The following is a 26,171-nucleotide window of genomic DNA, read 5'->3' as shown; positions in this document are numbered from 1 at the left end:
TTACAGGAAACGCTGCCCGTGTCCCACTGACCCCATCTGACAGATCGGGAAACAGGGCCTGCAATTCAGAGCCCGCACGGACACTAAAGCCTAGGTCTCTGGCTCCTAACCCGGGCCCTGCGCCCAGCCCGGTGCCTGCTTCTGAGCTCGCAGGAGAAGGCCGAGGACACGAAAGCAAGGGTTTCTGCTGTTCTCAGCTCCGAAAAAAGAACAACCCCACCCCAGGCCCCACAGCAAAAACACAGAACAGGACTCTAATTACCGTCTTTCTTCCTTCCTTTGTTTTTGTTTTTGGGTTTTGTTGTTTTTGTTGTTGTTGTTCCCCAGCCAGAAAATATTATGTTGCTAGACAAGAATACTCCCATTCCACACATCAAACTCATTGACTTTGGCCTGGCTCACGAAATCGAAGATGGAGTTGAATTCAAGAACATTTTTGGGACGCCGGAATTTGTTGGTGAGTTTTGTTTGTCTCCTAGTTAAGCATCTGGCATTAAAAGGTGGAGAAATCCCAGGCATGAACCCTGCGGTTAGGGCTGTGGCCTCTGCATGGGGAGGTGACACGTTAGGACGCCCCCTAGAAACCGATCACGGAGGGAAGGAAATGTCTCTTTTTTAAAAAGAGGTGTTTATTTATTTGAAAGGCAGAGTTATAGAGGGAGAAACAATCTCTGGTTCACCCCCCAGATTGCTGCAAAGTCTGCAGCCAGGAGCCTAGAACTCCTTCCGGGTTTCCCATGGGAGTGGCAGGGGACCAAGCACATGGGCCATCACCTGCTGCTTTGCCAGGTGCATTAGCAGGGAGCTGGATCGAAAGCGCAGCAGCCAGGACTCAAACAGTCACTCCTGTATGGGATGCCGGCATTGCATGGCAGCAGCTTAACCTGCTGTGCCACAGCGTCAGCCCCAAGTCCTGAGATATCTTGCTCAGCCCCTGGGTGAGGGTCCAGGTGCAGGCTGTGAGCACCCAGCGGGGCAGGTGTGGCCAGGTGGAGCTAGAACCCTTTGCAGAGCTGGCCCTACCTTCTGTTTTTAGCTGAGTTTAGTGTGAACATTTGAAATCACCCTGCCCACTTACGATCCCATAAACCCAACCTTTAAATTTCGTGAAAAGGAAACAGGAAGTCATCAGGCAGGTGCGAGATCTGCCCACCAGCCTCTCCCATGCGCCTGGCCCTCATTCATTGTCCTGGTGTGCAGCTCCTGCAGGCCTGGCTGCTGTCTCTTCCCTCTCTGTCTCTCACCCTGGGCCCAGGCCCCCACCTGCCCTGCACCCCAGAAGCCTCTCCATGAAGCCCGGGCCCGAGGCTGTGGCCTGGAGGGAACAGTCCCACGAAGGGGAGAGGACTGATTGTGCAGAGCCACACCTGCCTCTGTGCTGGGGGACCGCAGCGGTGGTCTCCTCACAGCCAGGGGGCTGACACGTCTCACCACAGTCTGACCAAAGGGGAAGACAGAACTGGTGGTGGCTCAAGTCCTGGGCCCCTGTCACCCACGCAGGAGACCCACATGAAGCTCCTGGCTCCTGGCTTTGGCCTGGCCCAGCCCTGGCTACTGTGACCAATTGGGAATGAATCAATGGATGCGAGCTCTTGCTCTCTCTCTCTCCCTCTTCCCCCAAAATAATTTTTTTAAATGTGCTTAAAAAAGAAAAAAGTCTGTGGAAAAATGGAATCAAAAGCTAACTTTATTTTGGTGCCAACATTTTTGAAATGCATGCATAGGTTTTTCATAATGCATTTTCTACGAACTATTTTTAAAATTTATTTGAGAGACAGATAGAGAGTATCTTTCCACTGTTCCCCCCACAAATGCCCCCAATGACTGGGCCAGGCTGAAGCCAGGAGCCAAGAACCCAACCTTAGGTTTCCAACACGGGTGGCAAGGACCCAAGCACTTAAGCCATCACCTGCTGCCTCCCTGTGTTAGCCGGAAACTGGATTGGAAACAGAGCCCAGGATTCCAATGTGGGATGTGGGTGTCTTAACCACCAGGCCAAACGCCTGTCCCAGATGCGATGGTTTCAATATTGTTCTAGAAAAATAAACATAGGCTCTCTCACTCTCCACTTCCCACTAGTGGGTGGACAGGCTGCATCCCTCCTCCTCTCTCTCAGCTCTGATAGCTCACCAGGTGTGTCCAGAGTCATCCGTACCTGGGTCTCCACCCTTCTGTGTCTGGACCCTGGGCACTGGAGTGCATGCAAATTTCAGCACTCCCTCTGCAGGGCTCCTCTGGTCTCTGGCCCGGTTTGGCCCAGCTCACGCCCTGGTCACCACACCCTTGGCTCAGCTCCTCTTTCCACCTGTTTGCCGATGACGGCTCTGGCCCCCGCTCCTGGGGCCACCTTCCCCTGCTGCCCCTGGACACCTCACTGTCATCATCTCAGTGGCCCCAGCACCATCTCCCTCCCCTCCGGTGGGAGGCAGCCTCTCTGTGGATTCCCTCTCTGCCAGCTTTGCTTCTCTCTCTGCTGGATTCCACCCCAGGGCCATCAAGCAGCCCTCCTCATAAGGGCCCCATTGCTCCTTCCTGTACCCTCCTCTTCCTCTCTTGGGTGTGCCAGGGGGCCTCTCCCTCTTCTCTGCCAGGGCCTGGCATGAAAAGTCTCCACCAGGACCACAGGCAACCCCGTGCTGGCTCTGTCAGGCAGCTCTATCAAGATCCTAGACAACAGGACTTTGTGGTTCACAGTTCTGAAGGCTGGAACGTCCAAGGTCAAGGTGCCAGCAGATGACTGGGGTCTGGTGAGGGCCTACACTCTGCTTCATGCAGAGCTGGTAACTTCTTCCTGAGTCCTCACATGGCAATGGGGTAAATGAGCTTCCTTGGACCTCTCCTATAAGAAATTCCCTTCTGTGGGAGCCAGAGTTGTGGTAAAATGGGTTAAGCCGCAGCCTGCAATGCTGGCATCCCGTATGGGTGCTGGTTCAAGTCCCAGCTGTTCCACTTCTGATCCAGCTCCATGCTAAGGCTCCTGGGAAAGCAGTGGAGGATGGACTGATTGCTTGGGCCCCTGCCACCTACCTGGGAGACCCTGGTGAAACCCCTCGCTCCTGGCTTAGGCCTGGCCTAGCCCCAGCCATTGTGAACATTTGGGGAGTGAACCAGTGGATGGAAGATCTCTCTACCACCCCCCCCCCCCCGCCCCATAACTCTGCCTTTCAAATAAATAAATAAATCTTAAAAAAAAAGGAAAAGCCCATTCCTAGGGTTCTACCCTCATGACCTAACCCCCTTTTCCAGGCTGTACCCTGTGATACGATCGTATCAGGAACTGGGGTTCAACCTGGTGGGCGGGGCGGCAAATGTTCAGGCTATGGGAAGCCCTTGCTGCAGAATTCTTAGGTCTACACAGTCTCAGCTGGCTGCTGGGGACTCAGCCCGGGACACGTTTGCCACCAAACCCCTCACATTTCCCCCAGCCGTCTCCTGTCCCTTCCGCACCCTTGTGGACTCTCTCTTGTGACTTTTGTTTCAGCTCCAGAGATTGTGAACTATGAGCCCCTGGGCCTGGAAGCCGACATGTGGTGAGCTGACCGCACGCTTAGGGATCCTGGAGTGGGCACAGGGCCCCGGACCCTGTTCCACGTGACAGCCCCTTGCCCATGGGTACCCCTTCCCCACATGCACCGTTCAGAGCCTCTGCCTGCTTCAAGCATGCGGGGCCTGGAGCCCGGGCAGCTGGAGACAGTGAGGCCTGGAGCTGAAGCCGGTTAGGCCGTGGCTGGGCAGGAGCCCGGGCAGCAGTGAGGAGCAAGGCGAGAGGAGGGGCCGGGGCGCAGGCTCACCCCTGGGCCTGCCACAGCCTCAGGAAGCAGTGACGATGGCTCGCTCCGTCAGCCCGCCAAGGCTCACTGGCAGCCTTGTGTTCACTGGGCACTGTGTGGCCTGGGGATGCCGCAGCAGTTGGTCCCTGCCCCTTATAGCTGGCCGAGCACCGCCATCACCAGGTGCGAGGTGGTTGTCATTGTCCTCAAATGAGGAGGAGAGGGGCTTAGTCTGACTTTGAACTTGGGTCCTTGGACTCCAAATGCATCCCAGGCTGCTGCGGAGGGTGGGACTGAGAAGGGTGTGGGGCTCCAAACGACATCCCGGGACTGCCACAGAGGAGGCCCATGGCCTCTACCCCTGAGGCCCCGTGGGGCGTCCCTGGCCGGCCTGGGATGGGGGTGGGGGGTGCTGATGGCCCTGACTTGACTGCTCTCTGTTTTGCAGGAGCATTGGCGTCATCACCTACATCCTGTGAGTATCCCTGACACCAAGAGCACGCCCCAGCTTAGCTCTGTGGGAGGCGGGAGAAGTGAGAGTGAGATAGACAGACAGACTTGTGCGTGCTGCACACCTGCCCCGAGCTGGATATGTCCAGTCCACACAGCAAGCCGGAGGCCAGGCTCACTGAGCTGTGTGTCACACTCCTGACCCTGGAGTTGAGGTGGAGCAGGAGCCCTGAGAGCAGCCCCCGGCGTCCACACCAGGAGCCCCTGCCCAGCCTCCCCAGGCTGGTTCACCTGCCATTGTCAGGTGGTGCAGGTTCTCATGCAGGAGCCTCGGGTAGCCCTCTGGATCCCGCCTTTCCTTTCCCAGACGCTTTGTCCTTCCTCACACCCTCTCCCCTCCTCTCCTGTCCCTGCAGTATTCAGCGTGTAAGCAGAGATTTCCTGCCCCGGTCCCCTGTGGGTTGGGTGACGGCGAGGCTGGAGTGAGGCCGGCCGTCCCGTTCCGTCTCTGTGGCCTTGGACGCATTCTTAACCTCTGGACTTGTTTTGCCACCAGAAAAACAGGAATCATGGACTTCCCTGCAGGGACCACGCGGGGGAGTTTCCTAGCCCTGGCCCTGGCACCTGCTTGGTGGATTAGTGGGAGTCCCTGCCCCGCCTCCCCACTGTGCTCCCCGCCTTGTTCCCATGGCTCCCTGGGGCAGGAGTCTGCTTGCAGTCAGGGGAGCCGGGCTGCGGCAGCCCTGGACAGCTAAGGGACCGTTCGCATCTCATCCCCATAAACTGGCCCTGCCCCTGGCAGCGGCACTTGGCCTGGGTGCCGGTGAGGCGTGGTGGACGCCCCGGAGGTGCAGCCGAGGTGCTCAGCCCTGGCGGCACCATGGAGCGTCCACTACTCACCAGGATCTCTAAAGTCAGAATTGCCAGGCCTGGGGAGTGGCTTGAGTGCCTTTTAAAAACCCGTGCTGAATCGGCTGCAAGCGAAGAGAGGGCCAGGAACTGATGACTGTGCAACTCCAGGTCAGAGCCTGAGTGCTCGGACGCTGGCTCTTGGAACCTCGCTGTTTTCGGAACTCTGGTCTCCCTGTCAACCTTCCTAGGACTCCCAGTGTGCACGGGGCACACGGTCTTCTGGTGGCTCCTTTGAACTCAGCACAGCTTTCCTGAGGGCCTGCTCCCTGGTGGGCACCCTGCCGGCCAGGGGCTCCCTGGCTGGGGGAGACGCCCCGCGGCAACCAAGGGCATGGCGCCGGCAGATGCTCGGTCTCCAGCCAGCGCCTACTGCAGCATCATAGGATGAGACTGAGCAAGCGTGCTAGCTCGGGTCTGTCTCCCTCGCCTTACAAAGCCTCCACGGCCTCATCTAATGCTACTTATCTCCCAGAGGCCCCACCCCCAGATCCCATCAAACCATGAATTTGAAGGTCCAGTGTCTAGCACTTAAGCCATCAAACCCTCACAAGCCATGTCCCCACCTCCGCGAGATACAGATGAGGAGCCAGTGGTTTGCTGGGGCTGCTGATGGTTGCATGAGAGGAGGGGGAGACGGAGAATGGCACTGGGCTGCAAGGGCTGAAATGAGTTTTCCTGCAGGTGGGTGGAGGGCAGGTGCTGTGTTGGCTGAGGAAAGCAACACAGAGCACGTTCCGCGTGGCTGAAACGTCCTGAGTGTGTGGTAGGGGCCAACTCCCGAGGCCCGAGGCTCAGGGGTTTAGATGAGATCCTGTGAAACTGCAGGGACACAGGAGGTCCTTCCTAGTATAACCGTGACAATGACAATGGCCCTGAATTCCACAGCCCTTGCATGAAGCATTATTTTATATGTGTTTGTTCTTCATGATTCCTAAGTGTGGTGAGGGCTTTCTTTGTCTGTTTTATAGATGGAGAAACTGCAGCTCAGAGAGGCTGAGTAACTTACCCAGGGTCACACAGCTGAGAGTGGTAGAACTGTGATTCAAACCCAGGATTGAAATAACAATTTTTTTCTTTTTTTTTTTTTTTTTTGCTGGTGTACCTTGCTGCCACCATGCTCAGAACATGGCAGCAGGGTTGGGGATAACCTGCAAGTGATATTTGTTAAATGGAACTGACAAGACTTTTGGGCAGTTAGATGTGGCCAGGAAAAAAGCAGGAATCCCAGGTGATGCGTGTGCTTCTGGCTTGGGGACATTTTTGGTATCACAAATGAAGTCAGGGAGTGCAGAGAAGGATGCCTGGGACAGTGAGTCCTGGGACAGTGAGTCCTGGGACAGTGGCCCGACGGGGAGAGGCAGCCCGGGAGCAGCTGTGTGCCAGGCAGGAGACAGTGGATTCGGGGGTCGCTATCTGTGTGCCACGTGCGTGACAGACCCGCAGTGCTGTGGCCCGTCTGCACGCCTCTCCAGCTTGGCTCAGTCGCTGCTCAGCCTGGAAGCCGTTCCCACTCCTCTCGCTGCTGGCAACCTCTCCCTTCCGGAGGTCCCCAGCAGTGCGAATGCCCGCTCTCCCGGGAAGTGGCCCCAGCTCCCTGCACTGTGCGCCCTGGGCCTTTGTCTGGCTTCCTGCTGTGTTCTCCTGGACACTGTGAAGAGCCGTGTCTCCGTGTCCCTTGACGTCACGGCTTTTCTTTTTTAAAGACTTATTCAGGGCTGGCATATGAAGGTTAAGTCACCACTTGCCACACTGCCATCCCATATGGGTACTAGTTCAAGTCTCAGCTGCTCCTCTTCTGATCCAGCTCCCTGCAAATGTGCCTGGGAAAGCAGCGGAGGATGGCCCGAGTGCTTGGGTCCCTGCACCCATGTGGGAGACCTGGATGAAGCTCCTGGCTCCTGGCTTTGGCCTGGCCCAGCCCTGGCCATTGTGGCCATCTGGGGAGTGAACCAACAGATGGAAGTCCTCTCTCTTTGTCTCTCCCTCTCTTTCTCCGTGGCTCTGCCTTTCAAATAAATAAATAAATCTCTTTTATTTGAAAGAGGAGAGAGATCAATCTTCTGTCTGCTGGTTCGCTCCCCAAATGCCTTGCAACAGCTAGGTGTGGGTCAGGCGGAAGCCAGGAGCCAGGAGCTCCATCCAGTCTCCCATGTGAGTGCAGGGGCCCAAGCACTTGCACCACCTTCTGCTGCTTTCCCTGGCACAATAGCGGGGAGCTGGATCAGAAGTGGAGCAGCCAGGACTCAAAGCAATGTTCCTATATGAGAAGCTGGTGTCGCAAGCAGTTTAACCTGCTGCACCACTACACGGGCCCTGAAGACACAGTTTTTCTCTTTCAGGTTCTTAGGAGGAGCTCCGTAAAAATGTTCTGAATTGGGCTTGGTTGGAAAGGCTGCTGGGTGGACGCCCAGGGCGAGCAGGCTATTTGCCTGGGAGCCTCCCCAGCTTACCAGCTCCCCCCCAACACACAGCAGGGCAGGGCAGGGCAGGCCAGGACTCCCGGCCCCCTCCCTCACGTTCCACCCTGTTCCCGCAGTCATGGGGTTCCCTCTCTGTTTGCAGCCTAAGCGGAGCATCCCCTTTCCTGGGTGACACGAAGCAGGAGACGCTGTCCAACATCACAGCAGTGAGTTACGACTTCGACGAGGAGTTCTTCAGCCAGACCAGCGAGCTGGCCAAGGACTTCATTCGGAAGCTTCTGGTTAAAGAGACCCGGTAAGAGAACAGAGAAAGGCCCTGGTCTCAGGCACTGCCCTTTTCCTGTCGCCTCTCTTTGCCACACCTGTCATCTGCACTGTTGGGGTGTACATGGGGCAGGTGCGGAGACGGGTGGACCAGCTGAGACTGGACATTCATCCGTGTGCTCAAGTCTTTCTGCTGTGTTCTCCTGGGATGCAAATCACCGTGTGTGTGTGTGTGTGTGTGTGTGTATGCGTAAGTCAGCCTGGGTTTCTTTCGGGCTCATGGCCTCGGGCAGCCTGCCCCAAAGCACCTGGGTTGGAAAAGATGAAGTGGCAGAGTTTCGAAGCCACTTGATGCTGACAGCTGGGGAGGCAGCTCCAAGCCATCAGTGCAGGGAATGTGGAGGAGACCAGCAAATCCTACCCTTGCCTCAGCCCCCCGTGGGGCCGCCCCATGGCCTTGGAGGCAAAGAAGGAGGTGGGCGGAGTCACAGGGGGTTGGGCACGCAGAGTAGGGCCCGGATGGGATGGGGAAAAGGGCCACACACCGGAAGGCCGTGTCTGCCTGGTCCCACAGACTGCAAAGGGGCAGCCAGCCTAGGTCCTTGGCAGAGCAGAGTCCCTGACTTCCCAAAGGCAGCACTGGGAGTGGGGACAGGGGTCATCCTGCCTGGTGACAGAGCAGCCACGGGCAGGGGAGGGATCTGGAAGGCAAACAGAAAAACAGAGACCAGGGGTTAACAATGGGGAGCTGACTTTTGGAGCATTCTGGAAACAGTAGAACATCCATAGCTCTTGTATAGTGTGGCTTTAGGGCTTGCTTTCTTTTTTTTTTTTTTTTTTTTTCTTTTAAGATTTACCTTATTTATTTGAAGGCAGAGTTACAGAGAAAGATGGGGAGAGGAGAGAGAGAGAGAGAGAGAGAGAGAGAGAGAGAGAGAAAGAGAGAGAGAGAGGTATTCCTTCTGCTGGTTCACTCCCCAAATGACCACAATGGCCAGAGCTGGGCCAATCTGAATCCAGGGTCCAGGAGCTTCTCCCGGGTCTCTCACATGGGTGCAGGGGCCCAAGCATTTGGGCCATCTTTCTGCTGCTTTCCCAGGCACATTAGCAGGGAGCTGGAGCAGCCGGGACTCCAACCAGCACCCATAGGGGGTGCCGGCATCAAAGGCGGAGGCTTGACGGGCTCTGCCACAGCCCCAGCCCCAGCTTTAGGTCTTTCAGCTTTGGGGCTGAAGGGAAGGTGTAAGTGGGAAGGTCACCCTCTTGAGGGGTCTTCCCAGACCACCTCCCTGGACAGCAGGCATGGCAGCCCACCTCCGTCCATCCTGGTTTGACAGCAGTGGGCAAACAGAGAGCAGTGTGGAGATGGTTGCTCGCAGCTCTGCCCTCGTGGGTCACCGCTGTCTTCTCGTCCTCACTGTAGGAAGCGGCTCACCATCCAAGAGGCGCTCTCTCACCCCTGGATCACGGTAAGGACGCAGCAGTGAGTCCAAGCGAGCAGAGACCTCTGTTCTGTCGCCAGGGCTGGCTGGGGCGGCCGCATGCAGAGAGGCCTTTGCTTGGAACACGGGCCCCGGGCACAGACCAAAGCTCGTCTGGGACCCCAGAGGGCCTGAGCTCATTCAGTGGGGTTCCCACAACTCTCAGTGCCCGCTTCCGGGATCGGATAACTTGGGAACTGAAATGCTCAGAAACTGCGCTCACACCCAGCCCTTTCCTCTGGGGCCATCGTGGTGCAGAACTTGTCACCGGCTCATTTCAAGGCAAAGCCAGGACTCCCCAGTGGTAGAGGGGTCAGTGGCAGTTAAGGAAAAGACAGCTCTGAAGCCAGGACTCTTTCTTTCTGACTTCTGGGGTTCTGAGTGACATCTGAGCTGACACACAAGGCGCCAGCAGGCCTCCGGACGAGGCTTTGTGGCCATGGAGACATCTCTGTCCCACATCAGGGGGTGGGGGCAGACAGGTGAACCTGCCCCATTCACCCTATAATTGAGCTTCCAGTTGTTGTTTCTTCGGGGGGTCGTGCACGTCGGAGGGTGGCACTCAGCAGCCAGGATCCCGGCCCCGGTTCTGCTACCGCCCAGTTACCCACACCCAGGCACGTGCCGGACTTCCTGCTTATCGTGATGGTTAGATCAGAAAGCCAGGAGGGTGATCCGAGCCTGCGGATGGGGAGGGGGAGAGGCCTGCGGGCGATGGAGACAGGGAGGCCGCCGTGGCCCAGGAGAAGGTCAGGTTCATGTGCTCGTTGAAGGACGGGGAAAACCAAGGGCCTGCAGTGCGGGTGGGCTTGGAATGCGAGCTTGGCTCGCGCTGCGCCTTGCTCAGTGCTTTGAGTGCTGCCAGGGCCTGAGGAGCCCTGACGTGAGCCAGATGCCTCCCGTGCCCTCTGTCAGCCATGGCCTTGTGTGTTCCGGTCCTCGAGCGGATGCCTGCAGAGTCCCAGCTGTAGCTGCTTTTCTGCGCGAGCACCCCTTAAACGCTACGCGTGTGGAGACCCTCTCTAATGGCCACGGGCCCCTCCTCCTGGCAGCGAGCATGCAGGCCGTGTCCCCAGGCTCCTCGAACCTTCCTTGTGGTCTATGGGGGTGCTCCATGCAGCCTGGTTCTCCCCATGGCCTGGCGCATGCAGCGAATGGCAAAGAGGCTGCGTGTGTGCCTTCCGCCCGTGCCTCCACCAGCCAGCCCTTCAGGGCACGCACCAGATTAACACTCTGCTTCTTCTGTCTGAACACTCACCAGTCGGGAGGAGAAGCCAGCGCCCCCGAACAGCGGGAGACGGAGCCCCCCCAGCTGAAGACCAAGCGCCTGCGGGAGTACACCCTCAAATGCCACTCAAGCATGCCCCCCAACAACACCTATGTCAACTTCGAGCGTTTTGCCCGTGTGGTGGAGGACATGGCACGGGTGGATGAGGGGTGCCGCGCCCTGGCAGGGGCCCACGACACACTCCAGGACGACGTGGAGACGCTGATCTCCATCTACAACGAGAAGGAGGCTTGGTACCGAGAGGAGAATGAGAGCGCCCGGCACGACCTGTCCCAGCTCAGGTACGAGTTCCGCAAGGTGGAGTCCTTGAAGAAGCTCCTGCGAGAGGACCTCCAGGCCACCAGCGCCAGCCTCGGGGGCGTGGCCCGCAAGCTGGAGCGCGTGCAGGAGCAGTTCGGGGCCCTGAGGCGGGAGCTGTCCGCGGACCTACAGTGGATGCAGGAAGTGGTGAACGGCTTCCAGCTGGAGGGTGGGCGCACAGATGGCCTGGGCTCCGTGTTCCGCGGGGACGCGAGCGAATCTCTGTCGGAGCTGCTCAGCAGAGTCTGCAGTGAGGAAGTCCTGGGCGCCGTGCAGCTCTGAGCCCCAGGATCCGGCCGGCAATGCCCCCTGATGGCTTGCACATGTGTGTGCTCACCCACCTGCGGAGCTGTGTGTCTGCTGCAGGGCCTCTCGCCTGCTCCACGGACCCCAGGACTGCTGAGGTGCTGGCTCCTGATTCACGACGCACAACCCTGCACCCACCCACCCAGTTTCCTCGGAGAGTGCTGGAGAGGCAGCCACGCTGGGAAAGCCCCCCAGGGTCCCCTTCTCCGAGGGAGGAAAATTAACGTGAGATAACGGATTTGTTCACTTCTCACTTCCCGCCTCCCTCCGCGGATCTGAGTGAGGTCTTGGGCCACATTTGATGAACTAAGCCAGCAGGGCGACTTGCTGCTGCAGAATAGGGGTGTGAAATGCACAGAGAAAATAATATTCTCTTTCATGTGCACTGACTTTTCTCTTCCCAAGCCCTTAGGCCTGTGACTCGCCTGATCCTTAAAAGAATTCTCTGAGGCGAGGGGATGAGTGGTGCCGTTATTATTATTATTATTATTTCTATGTAATGGATGAAGAACTTAGAAAGATTCTAACAACTTAGAACCTTTCACAGCTAGTTGAATCTAATGAACAGAAACCAAGGATGGTGCCGGCGCTGTGGCATAGCGAGTAAAGCCACTGCTTGCAGTTCTGGCATCCCATATGGGTCCTGGCTGCTCCACTTCCGATCCAGCTCTCTGCTATGGCCTGGGAAAGCAGTAGAAGATGGCCCAAGTGCTTGGGCCCCTGCACCCATGTGGGAGACTCGGAGGAAGCTCCTGGCTTCTGGCTTCAGATCAGCCTAGCTCCACCCATTGTGGCCATTTGAGGAGTGAACCAGCAAATGGAAGATTCTCTCTCTCTCTCTGCCTGTGTCTCTCTGTAACTCTGCCTTTCCAATAAATAAATAAATCTTAAAAAAAAAAAAAAGAAGAAACCCAGGATGCCCATCTCTAAGATGGGTTAAAGAAGATTTATTTGTTTGAAAGGCAGAATTACAGAGAGAGAGAGAGAAAAAAAAAAAAAAAACAGAGCGAGAGAGAGAAAGTTTCCACCTGCTGGTGCAGTCCCTAGATGGCCACAGTGGCCAGGGTTGGGCCAGGAGCCAGAAGCTTCATCTGGGTCTCCCACGCGTGGGCCGTCTTCTGCTCTTCCCAGGAAGCTGGGCCGCTGGTGCTTGTGCAGGTGCGGCTTCTCAATCTGTGATCCAGCGAACCTCATGCAGAGAATGTGAGGTCCAGCAGTCAGGCCGGTGGCCGCGGATGGCTTCCCTTCCCGGAGCACCTGCCTCCGCCGGAGGCCGGCAGTGAAGATACAACGCCACGGACTGGGAGGCGCCCCCTGATGTCAGAGAAATGGGAATGTGGATCTTGGAACCAGTGAAAGATGGCGAAGCAGCCCCATTCCTAAGCTCTGCCTGAGAGAACTGGTGCCAGTGAGCTGTCTGCCATCGCTCCCAGGGCTCACCTGTGCTGTCACGGACGTCGTCAACTTGCTTGGCGCACACACTGCAAATACGAGAGGTCCCCTGACTGTGTCAACACTTCCTCCCCTGCCGCCCAGGAGGGGGAGCCGCCAACTGAGCAGTGCAGGGCCAACTTTCTTGTGCAGCTCAAAATAAAAATGCAATAAAAGGGTGCAATGTTGGCGATGTTTTGAAGTAGGGAGACTGGAAAGAGGGGAGGAGAAGCGGTACGGTGAGAAGTGTGGACTCAGCCACCCGGGGCTCGTGCTGGAGAGCCCCTCAACGCCCTCCCTTCACAGCCTCGGGGGGTGGGTGGGGGTGGGCTCGGCTGGCGAGACCCTAGGCTGAGTTAGAACCGTTTCTGCTAAGCCTGGTTGTCCTCTTGTGGGTGATGCCACCCTGTGTTCCTGGTGACGCCTTCCCCTCTAGGTGTTTCCAAGCAGACTCTTTCTGTACTAAGGGCCTCCAGAGGCAAACTGAAGTGAATTGAGAAACCCCCCAAGCCTTTCAGAAGACTCAGAGTGTCTGTGAGCGTCCTGTGTCTCTTGGTGAAACGGAGAGCCTTTTTGCTTTGGCACTAGAAGCTGAGGCTGCTGGGAGCCCTGGGAGCCGGCGGGACGCAGCCGGAGGAGCTGCTTGCCTTGCGCTCCTGCTGCCCACCGCTGGCTCTCAGCAGTGGCATCGAGGGCAGGGCCAGCGGTGGCTGCTAGGGGCAAGGGGAGTGGATAGGTGCTGGCGCCCGGAGGGAGGACAGCCTGGGGATTTTTCATTAGCCAGACTGTGAATTAAAGGTCGGTTTCCGGATTCACACCCAGAGGGTTCCTGGGAGGCGGGGAGGAGAAGGGGGAGGTGATACCTCCCTGAATGAGAATGGATCCCCAAGGAGGCTGCAGTGTCGGTGGCCCTTGGCGGGAGGTAGCCTCTGCCCATCAGAGTGTGAGATTGCCCACCTCTGTGTCAGCAAGGGTGGTGGCACGGCTTGAGGAAGGACGCTGCTACAGATGCAGGGGGCTGGCAGTGGAGGGACGGAGAGAAAATAATGGCAGGAGAAGCCACAGCCCCCTCCCTGCAGGTGATCCTAACTAAAGGTGGATCCTGCCTCCTTCTGTCCCTGCCCTCTCCATCCCTGCCCAAGGGCGGGTGGCTGTGTGCCCAGCCAGCACTCCCCCTCCCCCCGCCATACCGCCCTTCTGTGAATGTCTGGGGAACTCAGTGCCTCTCCTCCTTTGCAGCACTCTTGGTCCCTGGAGAAGATTTCTTTGCCTGCTGGATAGGAGACCCCGCAGAGGGCATATTCAAGCCGTAGAAGGGGCCAGCTCAGTTGAACAAGCGTAGATTGTGCTCTGGCTCTGGGGGAGGTGACAGATAAGGATAAGACAGACACTGACTATGACTCAACGTCTGGGGCAGTTGGGGACCCTCTAGATGGGAGGGTGGCAGGCTGTGGTTGAGCGATAACATAGTGTCCCCAACCTAGAAAACAGGAACAAGATGAGCTCTGACTGAGACAGGGCAGGAGGGGCAGTAGAGAGCAGGGGCTGTCTCAGGGAAGTCTCACCAACACTGGCACCTGCCCGGCCCCGCACCAGTTCTTGTTATTTTTTTTTTTTTAAGACAGGCAGAGTGGACAGTGAGAGAGAGAGACAGAGAGAAAGGTCTTCCTTTACCATTGGTTCACCCTCCAATGGCCGCCGCGGCCGGCGCACCGCGCTGATCCGATGGCAGGAGCCAGGAGCCAGGTGCTTTTCCTGGTCTCCCATGGGGTGCAGGGCCCAAGCACCTGGGCCATCCTCCACTGCACTCCCGGGCCACAGCAGAGAGCTGGCCTGGAAGAGGGGCAACCAGGACAGAATCCGGCACCCCGACCGGGACTAGAACCCGGTGTGCTGGCGCTGCAAGGCGGAGGATTAGCCTATTGAGCCACGGCGCCGGCCGTGTGCCAGTTCTTATAAAGAACAGGAAAAGCCCAGCTTGGGGTCAAGAATTTGGAACTGTTAACTGAAGGTGGAATGGAGTTTATGGGCTTTAAAAAGGGGAAGAGTTTTAAACTTTTTTTTTAAGATTTACTTTATTTATTTGAAAGGCAGTTAGAAAGAGAGGGAGAGACAGACAGTTCTCATTGCTGGCTCATTCCCCAAATCCCCACACGAGCCAGGCTGAAGCCTAGGCACTCCATCTGGGTCTCCCACACGGGTAGCAGGGACCCAAGTACTTGGGCCATCACCTGCTGCCTCTCAGGGTGTGCATTAGCGGGAAGCTGGATTGGAAGCAGAGCCAGGACCTGGACCCAAGTACTCTGATTTGGGATGTGGCCATCTCAAGTAGGAATTTAATCCGCTGAGCCAAACGCCTACCCCCACTTAGAGTATTTTAAGGCAAACTTCTGAATTATTTAATTTTTAACTATTTCAGCAGAAATCTCTGATGGGGCTTTCTTTTTCATCTATCCACTGTGCTATTATCACACTCAACAAAACCAGCAATAACTCCTCCCTCTCATCTGGATACCAGCTCCAGACATGCCCCACCTTTCTCAAGGGGGTCCCGTGACAGTGGTTTGCTCAAATCAGGATCCACGCACCGTCTACATGTGGCCCTGGGTTGTTATGTCCATCTCTCAAGTCTCTTGGGTTTTGTAACAGGGCAGGAGGGAGAGCTTTGGGAAGATTTCCAGGGGAATGAAAAGCCACTCAGTACACTGATGGTCCTGGAGACGAGGAATAAAAGAGAGAGTGGCCATGCTGAGACCTCACTCAGAAAAGTGAGGCCAGGCCAGGGGCATTCCTGCCTCCTGCCTGGACGGGGTACCGCGTGGGCTCTAGGCCCTTCTGCGGCTCTCCCTCCCCGCCTAGGAGGAAGCAGAGGCTCAGGTGCGCCTTTGCTGGGAAGACCGGTGGGCAGCAGCCCCAGGCTCCAGCCATCAGAAACAGAGGTAGAGTGACAGCAGCACAGGGCAGGAGAGAGATGTGGGTGCTCCCGGCTTTCCGTGGAATATCAGGCAGGAGAGATGGCACAGCCGAAGGTTGGGAAAGCTGCAGTCTGCTTGCAGTGTCTTCAGGAGGCCTGGCATTTAGAGAAAACCGTGTCTTAAAAAGCCAGGATTCCATTCTCCGCCTGAACGTCGGCTGCAGCTGCTGTGGCTGCTCTGTGAATGTCGGTGTGGACCTCGCACGCCCACCAGCCTCTTTCCAAAGCATTTGCAACTGCAGGAACAAAACCGGATGTCAACCACAGCTTTCTGTCTTCTTGCCTCCTTCTCTGACCTTTGTCCAGGGCCCCGAAGGCATTCCCAGAAGCCTGGGCAGAATTGACCAGACTCCCTGGCTGGCGTCACCGAGGGCCCACAAGGCTGGAAGGCGGGCACCATGTGTCTGCAGAGAGGGAGGCTCAGGCGAAGGCAGACCCAGCTCCACCTCCCTGTCCCCTCCCTACTTTGCTGAACGTTGTTTGAGCTGCATTCCTTCCGGGAAGGAAGGACTTTGCAGGCTGAGGCACAACACGGGCACTTGGTGAGCCCTCAGCAACCAGACGGGCTCCGCCTCGGGGGTCTGCTGCAGCGGGTAGCATTTACATAGGCCCTGGAAGTGAGCTATTGTGCCTTCTCCCATCCCTGACCCTGGGGCTGGTCCCCCCTGACATTTCAGCGGGGGGCCCTTTGGATTCTTGCTACGTGTTGACTTTCCAGCAACAGGCTTGAGCTACTTCTGTCCTGAGTGTTCTGGCCAAGCTGAAAGTGGGCAAAAAGGCTCCTTTCCTCCCAGGCTACAAACCCTGCCTCACCAAACCCTTTTTGTGAGAGACAGGTGCCCTGCAAGGGTTAGGCTTGAAGGGCATTCACGCTCCTGTGAGTTGTAGTCATTGCCGTGGAATCCCAGGTAGAAGTGTTTTGTGGGCTGGGGCAGCAGGGTGCCAGTCACCCTGGGAAGGAGATGCTAGGAGTTGGGAGGGGTCAGAGGTAGAGGGAGCTATTGAACACAAATAGGCCTTTGGCTTAGCAATTACGATGCTGGTACTGCTTAGGACCCCACAGTCTGCATTAGTCTGCATTAGAGTCGCTGGGTTTCCTTCCTGACTACAGCTTCCTGCTGCTGCCCCCAGGGCATGGCCCGAGTGACTGGGTTCCTGTCACCCGTGTGGGAGGCCCGCGTTGAGTTCCCAGCTCCTAGCCTCTGGCCAGCCCAGTTCTGGCCATCTGTAGGCATTTGGGGAGTGAAGCAGCAGGTAGGAGATCTGTCTGTCTCTCAAATAACTAAAATTTTAAACGTATGTTTATTTTCATCTACTCAAAAGGCAGAATGACATAGAAACAGACAGAGGTAAAAAGAAAAAGATCTTCCACCTGCTGGCTCACTCCCCCAAATGGTTGCAACAGCCTGGACTGAGCCAGGCCTAAGCCAGGAGTCTGTAACTCCATCTGGGTCTCCCATGTGAGTGGCAAGGGCCCAGTTACTTGAGCCATCATCTGATGCCTTCCAGGGTGTGTTAACAGGGAGTTGGATCAGAAGGGGGAACAGCTGGGACTTGAACCAGCACTCTGAAACAGGTGGCTTAACTCACCGTAACCTGCCCCTAAATAAACAAATGTGTTAAAGATTAAAAAGCAAATCCAGAATAAGCCATCAGGCGGTGACATGTGCAGGGAAGAAGCTGGGCGTGGCGTGGCGAGTCCTGGGGCCAGTGGCAGTGCTGTTTTACAGAGTGGTTGGGGAAGGCTCTCTGAGGAGGTGACATCTGAGCAAGGCCTGACCCAAGGGACAACATGAGTGTAAGTGGGACTCAGACAAAGACCTGAGACCTTGGCTCGCAGACCAGCAAGCAGAGCAGTGTGATGGGAGCCAAACAGGCAGGAAGGAGTCGGGGAGGAATTCAGGCTGGAGGAGGCTGCCGGTGGTGCAGGCCTTGGGGGTGTCCAGGAGCGGGTTGGGTTGTGTGGAGAGAGCCAGCAGGCCATGGAGGGTTTGGGGAAGAGGAAAAGGCAGGTCCTCAGCAAAGAGAAGTTGCCCTCTGCCTACTTTTGGGTCCCCTTCCAGGTGGGACCTAGACCCACGGTGGGTTTGCAGGTGCAGTGGGTGGGAAACCGATGGTTAAGACAAGGGTCGGGAGAGCTGGGTACGGCCTGAGGTCCCCACAGCGCCCTTGGTCTGTTTCCCTTTCTTCTCTATCTTCCTCCTCTCTTTCCTTCTGCATTCATTTTTTAAAAAATATTTATTTGAAAGGCAGAGCAAGGGGGGGTGGGGGTGGGTGGGGAGCTCTTCCGTATGCTGCTTCAACTCCACAAATGGCTGCAGCAGCCTATTCTGTGCCAGACCAAAGCCGGGAACTGGAACTCCATCCCAGTCTCCCACGTGGGTGGCGGGGGCCCAAGTACTTGGGCCTTCTGCTGATTTCCGGGGAGCTGGATTGGAAGTGGAGCATCGAGGGCCTGACCCTGCACTTGGATTTTGGATGCCGGCGTGATGGGCGATGCCTTAACCCGCTGTGTGACAGCGTTGGGCCCTCCTCCTGCATTCTTTGACCATGCTACTGTGTTCCAGTTTGCAGGGTGCATAACTCTGGCCTTCTCGTCTCCCACCCTGACCCCCATGGAACTCTGCCTCTCACTGACAACCCTGTAGGGCCTCGGGGAGTCTGGGTGTCTTGACCCCCTTCATGGTGCTGTGGCCAGGCTCATCCCGGTGACCTGGGCTTCTTGTCGGCAGCAGGAAATAGGTCTCGGGTCCTGGGATTTCTTTCTAATTTGTCCCTTCAGCGGCTCAGGGAAGCAATGTAACCATGCAAGTCTCCAGCATCCACTGCTGTTGGGTCTGGGCGGGGAGGAGGAGGGACAGGGGGTCATGGCTGTAGACGTGAAGAGAGTTTCTGTGTCCTCAGGTTGTTCCCTAGCTGTGGGATGACTCCCCTGCCAGCTGACTGAGACAGGCACTGTGTGGAACAGGAGAGCACAGAGGCAGGCTTAGAAGTTGTCTTGCAGGACATTGCACTTGAACTGGGCTGTGAGGTTATGCAAGGCCTTGCAGGGCATGGTGTGCAGTAGCCATGGACTAGACCTCCTGCCAGAGGATGCGGAGACCAGAGCAGTGTGGCCAGTCACGGGCACTGCTTCCTTCTGGTGCCCGGGGCCATGGTGGAGCCGAGCAGGAAGGGCCGGGCACTCCGGCTGCCGAGCGCTTGGCTGCCGCGTGCTCTGGCTGCCGCTAGGGGACCAGGCCGGCACTGGGTCATCCCTGTGCTGCCTCACCCAGCGTTCCCTGGGGCACTGTCCGGAGAAGGCTTGGAGCAGAGGGAAACCCAGGCTGCCTGGGACCTCACGCGTCACCCGGGCAGCTCACTTTCTTGAGGTCACGGCATCCTTGGAGAGTGGACGAACGCTATGGACTCCCCTCTGGAGAAATGTGTGCCTGTACATACACACACTGCGCAGGTTTTCATTGAGATATAATTTGCCATTTTAAGATGTACGGTCTAGTGGTTTTCAGCAGTCATGACGTTGTATGATCGTCATCACTAGCTAACCCCAGAACGCGTCCGTGACCCCAGACTTGGTAGTGTGCCCTTTCTCCCCCACGCTCAGCCCCTGGTGACCTCTGTGTGTTTTCTGTCTCTGTGTACCTGTGTATTCTGGGCATTTTCTAGACATGGATACATACAATAGGAAGTGTTTTGTGTCTGACTTCATTCATATAATGCTTTATTTTTGAAAAAATTTTTTAAAGATTTATTTATTAGAGAGAGAGAGAGAGAAACTTCATACGCTTTCTCACTCCCCAGATGGCCGCAACTAGTGGAACCAGGCCGATCTGGAGCCAGGAGCTTCTTCCGGTCTCCCACATGGGTGCAGGGACCCAAGTACTTGGGCCATCTTCCGCTGCTTTCCCAGGCCATTAGCAGAGAGCTGGATCAAAGGAGGAGCAGCCAGGACTAGAACCAGTGCCCATATGGGTGCCACAGGCAGAGGCTTGACCCACTGTGCCACGCGCCGGCCCCACGCAGGACACTTTAATGTTCTCCAGGGTCGTCTGTGTTGTAGCAGGCTCCAGCACTCCATGGGTATCCCTGAGTGGTGCTCCGGAAGGTTGTTCCGTGGCATGGGCAGACCATTCTTTATCTGTTCATTAGCCGATGCACTTTGGGGTGGTTTCCTCTTTGGGACTATTATGAATACACTGCCATGAACATTTATGTTCAAGTCCACACACACTAAATCTGGAAACACAGAACCCCTGAAACCACAGCTTCATCTCTTGATCTAGGAAAACCTCATTCTACAGAAAAGGGGGGATCCAAGAGGGAGCAGAGAAGGCAGGAAGATGAGCAGTTCGTCGCTGCTTATTGAGGGGTGCTGGGGCTGGCACTCCGTAGGCCCACATTGCTTTATGACGTAACAACTCTGTTACCTGATGTCATTGTCCCCGTATCACAGATGAGAAAACTGAGGCTCAGAGAAGCGTGCCAGGCTTCTTGGGAACATGAAGATTGAAGCTGAGCCTTGAGTTCCAGGCTGGGAAAGGCAGCTGCACATGGCATCTGCCTCACCCTCACCCTCACCCTCATCAAAGCCCCTATTACCTTCTATTTTAAAAAGGATTTTTTTTTTTATCTGAGAAATGGAAAGACAAACAGCCTGAGCTGGCATCCACCAGTTCACTCCCCAAATGCCTGCGATGGCCAGGGCTGGAGCCAGGAGCCAGGAATGTAATGTGGGTCTCCCATGTGGGTGGCAGGAACCCTATTACTTGAGCTGTCATCTGCTGCCTCCCAGTCTGCACTGGCAGGAAGCCGGAGCCAGGTCTAAGAATCAAACTCAGAGACACAGGTGTCTTCACCTCCAGGCCACATGCCCATTCCCTAACTTATTTTCTAATGGAGCGCTGATGCCCTGCTAGGCCCAGGGCTGCCTGTGCACTCTCCAAGTGCCGTTAAAATGACGCTCTCCACGAAGCACAGTTAGCGTTCCACTGCTGGTGGGGTAGCTATGGTTCCCAGTAACCTTTCATGTAGTTTGTGATTAAATAGAAGAGAGGAGCTTGAAGCCTGTAAACATGAAATAATAAGGAAGGAACCTTGACTACCTGATTCGGGCAGTACACACTAGATGCATTTATTGCACTATCACACCAAATCCCATGAATTATTAATCCAAAAAATGTTTTTAAATGTTTAAGAAGGAAATGCTAACTGATCTGATCATCATACATCATATATATTAATCAAATTGTCACAGTGCTGCTGTAGAAATACAATTGAGACAATGTAAGTATTTATTTATTTGAAAGGAGGAGAGAGAGAGAGAGAGAGAGAGAGAGAGAGAGAGAGATCAGTCTTCTATCCACTGGTTTTTCTCCCCAAATGGCCATATCAGCCACAGCCAGGATTGGGCCAGGCAGAAGCCAGAAGCTTCACCTGGGTCTCCCACGTGGGTGCAGGGGCCCAAGCTCCCATCCCAGCTGCTTTCCCGGGTGCGTCAGCAAGGAGCTGGATCTGAAATGGAACAGACGAGACTTAAAGCAGTGCCCACATGGGATGCTGGCTTCCAGGTAGCGGCTTAACCCACTGCACCACAACAGCAGCCCTTAAAATATGTTTTTTTAAAGAATACACATTTTAAAAAGTAAAAAAAAAAAAAATAAATAAAGATACCCATGGCAACCACCAACTTGGTTTCACGGCCCACAGTAAATACAGTATATTAAAGTAAGATAATCCCCGGCCCCTGCCTCCTGCTGGACCCCTTGGGAGGGGCAGAGGCTGCAGCGGAGCCAGCCTGCGGGTCTGGCTGTGGTAATAACAGCTCAGGGCCACAGGGGGCCTCTGAACAGCTGCGACTTCGGCAGCCCTAGCCTCCCGCCGGCCCCGTGTGCCCTGCTGGGGCCGGGAGGTGCCAGGGTTCCGCAGGGAGGGGGTGGCCGCCGCCCGAAGCCCCGCGTCAGCCCCACGCTCTGCTTCCTCTCTCAGCCGGTGGACAATCAGCAGGCCATGGTGCGCCGGGAGTCCGCGGTCAACCTGGAGAACTTTAAGAAGCAGTACGTCCGCCGGCGCTGGAAGGTGCGTCGGGGTGGGGGTGGGGGTGGGGGTGGGGAGCGCTGGCGGCTCTCCCGGCTCTCTGTGTGTGGTCTCACCTGCCCGTCCCTTTCCTCGCCCTCCCTCAGCTCTCCTTCAGCATCGTCTCCTTGTGCAACCACCTGACGCGCTCCCTGATGAAGAGGATGCAGCACCTGAGGCCAGACGAGGACATGGTGAGTGAAGGCCTAGTCCCCTTTCTTGGGCAGAAGCCAGGTGTGGGGGGGGGGGTGGGGGTGGGCGGGCGGCACAGGGCTGGAGCTCCGCTGTGGGGCAGCTGGGAGCTGTTTCCAGCCTGTGCTGCTGCTGGCCCTGTCCCAGTCCGCCCTAGAGCCCGGTGCATGATCTGCAGGTGTTTGGGGAACCTCTGGCTGGTGTCACTGGGGGAGCTGGAGTCCTTTCCCAGTGGCCTTCAAATGGCCCTGCTGCCGCCATTCCCCCTCTCCTGCCATGGCCTCTCCCCGGGACCCAGGGGATGCTGGGGAATGAGACGGCAAGCTCTATAGTCTGTCTTCATTCCTGTTTAACCTCACTTTACCCACACCAGTGTTGCTCTCACATTTAGATGCCCTCTTGTGGGTGAGTGCCTACAGGCAGTCCCTGGCTTGGCATGTTTCCACATCATGTTTTCCAACTTTCTGGTGGTGCAAAGATTTTCCCATACAATGATTTTTGCTTTTTACTCCAGAACAGTATTGACTAAATCACACAAGATATGCACAACACTTCAATAAAATAGGCTCGTGGCTGGATGATTCTGCCCACCCCTAGGGTAATGTAAGTGTCCTGAGTGTGTTTGAGGCAGGCAGGGCAAAGCCATGATGTTCAGCAGATCAGGTGGATTAGATGCACGTAAAGTGGACCGTAACCCAGCAGTAACGGAGGAGCATCTACAATGAGAGGCTTAGCCCAGAGCATGCTGGGGAAGGTGATCAGGACTCAAGTCTGCCTCATACTGTGTGACCTTGAGGAAATTACTCAACCTCTCTGTGCCAAGATGTTGTCTTCTGCAAAATGGGGTTATTAATAGTCGCTGAGGATTAAATGAAGATATAACCTTAAAACCTGGTGTGCAAGTGTTGGCGATTATTTTTGTGGTTTAAAATCCTCCCACAGACTGTGGAGTGCAGCGCCAGGGTGTGTATTTCAGTTGGTAGGGGTTCCCCGGACGGCCCCTTCCCACTGCTCACTGAGTGTCCGGATGGCCCCCGTGGGGACAGAAGGTGACTCCCAGCTCAAGACGCAGCTGCCGGAGACAGATGGGCAAGCAGTCCTGGGCAGCACCGGGATGCAGCGCCCCCAAGTGGCCCCCCAGGACCCAGTCCTGTGCACGTATTGGGGGCTCTCTTTCTTCAGCCTGAGCCCCTGTTGATTTTTGCTCTTGCCAAGACATGAGGATTTACGGCTCCAGAGGCCCAGAACAACAGCGGAGCTTTGGCCAAGCCGTGTCCCTTCTGGGCCCTTCATCTGCTGTGAAAGCGAGGGGACCGCCTCCCTGTGAGAATCTCCGAGGACGACAGCAGACTTGACCTCAGCTTCCTTTTTATTATTTGGCTCTGACTCAGGCTCAAAAGCTGCTATTCAGCACAGCTACAGCCGGGCCTGGCCCAGGATGTATTTGGCTTAAGTTGATCTTGACCGTGGATTTCCAGCTGGCTCAGGCTGGATCCAGGAAACAGAGAGAGGCGGGGGCCTGGGGGGCACACTCGGCGGGGGGCTGCAGGCACAGCGTTCAGGCTGAGCCCCAACCGGGCCATCCTCACACACTGCGGTCCTTGGGGAGAGAGGACCAGAGGGTGATTGAACAGAACAGGCATTTCTTCCTTAACTTTTGGCTTTGTGCAAACATTTAAAAATAGGACTCTCTTTACTCAAACACGGCTCCCTCAGCAGCTCACGGGAACAAGTTAAAAAGGATTGGACCCCAGACAACTGATATACAGTTTTGCTAAAGGGACTTTCCTTAAAAAAAAAAAAAAAAAAAAAAAAAAAAAAAAAAAAAAAAAGGAAGAAGAAGAACAAGAAGGAAAAAGAAGGAGATTGGGAGGGGGGAGGAGGAGGAGGAGGAAGAAAAAGGTGCAATGATGGATGGGTCCTTCCATTTGCAAAGCATTGGCATTGAACTTCGGACAACAGATTGTTTTTAGTTTTGGTGTTTTTGTTATTTTGTTTCACAGCAGCTTTTTTATGACTCAAGGGTTTTTGCATTAGTTCTTCTCATCATTTTAATAATGAGATTTGATAGGAGCGGCCGAATGAAGACACCGTGCCCTCCAGGGTGGCTGCCTGGGCACTGCTTCCACCCGGGGCCAGCTGACAGACTGAGCTTTATGCTTTTCTTCTTGCACAGAAATAGAGCTCAGAAATCATTTCAAGGCACACACTGCACAGTAGGGTTTGCTCAAAGCACAGCGTGCGCCGGTCAAGGAGGGGAGTGGAGAGGTGGTTGTTGGGAATTGGGGAGGGACCCACGGCACACACGTACACCTGCGTGCGCGTGCACACACACTTTGTCTCTACACACTACGCCCGGGAGACCTGTCCCCCTTGGGACCACCTATCCCAGCAGTGCAGTGTGGGTTGGATGGCAGGCACAGAGAGCACCAGACGGAACTCCCCTCTCCTGGTGCACCAGATGTAACCAGGCCTCTCCTGGTGCCTGGTTCCCCTTCCAAGCCCTGCCTGCTTCCCTGTCCCCTGGAGGCAGGCTCAGGACAGGGATCCGCTGGGTCTGGCCTCATTTCCGGTCCCTCCCCCACCCCTGCCCTCCAGCATCTGCGTCCTTGGCCTCTGACGTGCAGGCCCCCGCCAGCCCCGTTCCTGGCCTCTCCTGACCGTCCTGCCCTGGGCATCTTGTTTTTTTCCCCAGAGGAACTGCGAGAGCGACACGGAGGAGGACGTGGCGCGGAGGAAGGCCCTCCACCCCCGGCGGAGGAGCAGCACCTCCTGACATGAGCGGCACCCTTCCGCCTGCCTGGGAGGTCCCGGCCCCGCGGGGCTCCCTTCTGCGCGGACTCTGGGGCCCACCACAGTCCCCAGACGGTGTGCATCCCTGAGCACTTTGCAAGAGCGATGTGGCTGCAGGCGTCGGAGGAATTTGCGGGGGAGCTGGGAGACCCCGGGAGCGGCGGCGGCGGCGTCCTGTGCCGGAAGCATGGGCGGGGCCAAGGCTCCTGATGGTCCGTGCAATGGGCTTGCTCTCTGTGCCGAGCTCAAGGCTGGGACTAGGCTGTGTGCTTGGGAAAACCACCTAGCTGGGCACGCTCCTCGCCCTGGGGTGCAGGTCAGACTCGCGCCCCCCGGGGGTGACGGAGTTCAGGGCAGCCTGGTCACAAAAGACTCCAGGAAGACAGAACCCCATCCCCAACCTCGGGAGCAGGAGCAGGGGAGCAGGTGAATCTTGCGTGAGGGACCAGGCCCGCGGCCTCCAGGAAGCCTCGTGCAGTCAGGACGTCAGCCCGACAGGCACACGGAACCTTCTAAAGCAGCCCATTGCCCGCCCACTATGCTGTCATGGTTTTCATTTTTTTATTAAACTTCTGGTTGACCTGGTGTGGGGCTTCTTTTAGGGTTACCTTGTCTGGTTTCCCTTAGCCGGGGTACCTACAACTGTGTGGGAGCCCCCAGTTCGGGTGCTGAGTGGACAGAGCCTCACGGTCGCCCGGAACTATCCTCTCTGGACTGCAGGGGGCCTGCCTTCCCCAGCCTCGAGGTGTCCATCTCTGATTATAGCATGGAACTGTGCCCCCTCTCCTGCTCCTGCCCTCGCTCCTGTTCTAAAGGCCTGTGCTGTGTCTCCCCAAAACTAGCATGCTGAAGTTCTAACCCTCCCCACCACACAATATTAGTATTTGGAGACCATCTTTTTTATAAAAGGATTTATTTTATTAATTGAAAGGTAGAGTTTCAGAAAAAGGGGCATGGGGAGAGATGGAGAGAGAGAGAGATCTTCCATCCCCTGGGTCACTCTCCAAATGGCCACAACAGCCAGGGCTGGGCCAGGCTGGAGCCAGGAGCCAGGAGCCAGGAGCCAGGAGCCTGGAGCCTGTTTCAGGTCTTCTACATGGGTACAGGGGTCCAAGCAATTGGCTCATCTTCTACTACTTTCCCAGGCACATTAGCAGGGAGCTGGATTGGAAGTTAAGTAGCTTCGACTTGAACCGGTACCCATATGGGATGCTGGCATCACACGCAGCGGCTTAACCTGCTATGCCACAGCGCCGGCCCCTGGAGATGATCTTTAAAAAGATCATTAAACTAAGGTCGCTGGGGTGAGCCGAATTTGACTGGTGGCAGTAATGGGGGGAGAAGACCATGGGAAGGCCATGATGGCCGCCTACAAGCGGAGGGAGGGTCCTCAGAAGAAAGCAGCCCTGTGGACACTTTGCTGTCGGATGTCTGGAGCCCGCAAGAGAGAAATAATAGTTCTTTAAGCTGCATGGCCTGTGGTGCTTCAGTCAGGCAAGCCTAGCCCACTGAGACCCC

The 26,171-nt window shown here is 56.2% G+C and overlaps 1 protein-coding gene across 8 annotated transcripts in view; it reads left to right on the top strand.

Moving 5' to 3' along the window:
* Positions 1 to 25,238, top strand: part of DAPK2 (death associated protein kinase 2) — a 121,537-nt gene extending 96,299 nt beyond the window's left edge. For 3 of the 8 annotated variants that reach the window (XM_008268909.5, XM_089310539.1, XM_008268911.5), the window contains 6 exons: positions 328 to 457; positions 3,482 to 3,530; positions 4,219 to 4,245; positions 7,695 to 7,847; positions 9,240 to 9,285; positions 10,559 to 12,801. In XM_008268909.5, coding sequence (XP_008267131.3) covers positions 328 to 457; positions 3,482 to 3,530; positions 4,219 to 4,245; positions 7,695 to 7,847; positions 9,240 to 9,285; positions 10,559 to 11,167 — 1,014 coding nt within the window. In that variant the 3' untranslated portion in view covers positions 11,168 to 12,801. Of the gene's footprint in view, positions 1 to 327; positions 458 to 3,481; positions 3,531 to 4,218; positions 4,246 to 7,694; positions 7,848 to 9,153; positions 9,286 to 10,558; positions 12,802 to 21,581; positions 21,672 to 21,775; positions 21,863 to 24,555 lie in introns of those variants that run through there. The other 5 variants (XM_008268912.5, XM_089310538.1, XR_016218244.1 and 2 more) reach the window with 4 other exon arrangements.
* The last annotated feature ends 933 nt before the right edge of the window (positions 25,239 to 26,171 follow it).

The sequence above is a fragment of the Oryctolagus cuniculus genome, chromosome 12 (genome assembly GCF_051225735.1).
Source record: "Oryctolagus cuniculus isolate XC-2025 breed Fujian yellow rabbit chromosome 12, ASM5122573v1, whole genome shotgun sequence".
In the NCBI taxonomy this organism is placed as follows: domain Eukaryota; kingdom Metazoa; phylum Chordata; class Mammalia; order Lagomorpha; family Leporidae; genus Oryctolagus; species Oryctolagus cuniculus.
Note: the sequence above shows the minus strand (reverse complement) of the source record. Positions and strands in the feature narration are given on the sequence as shown.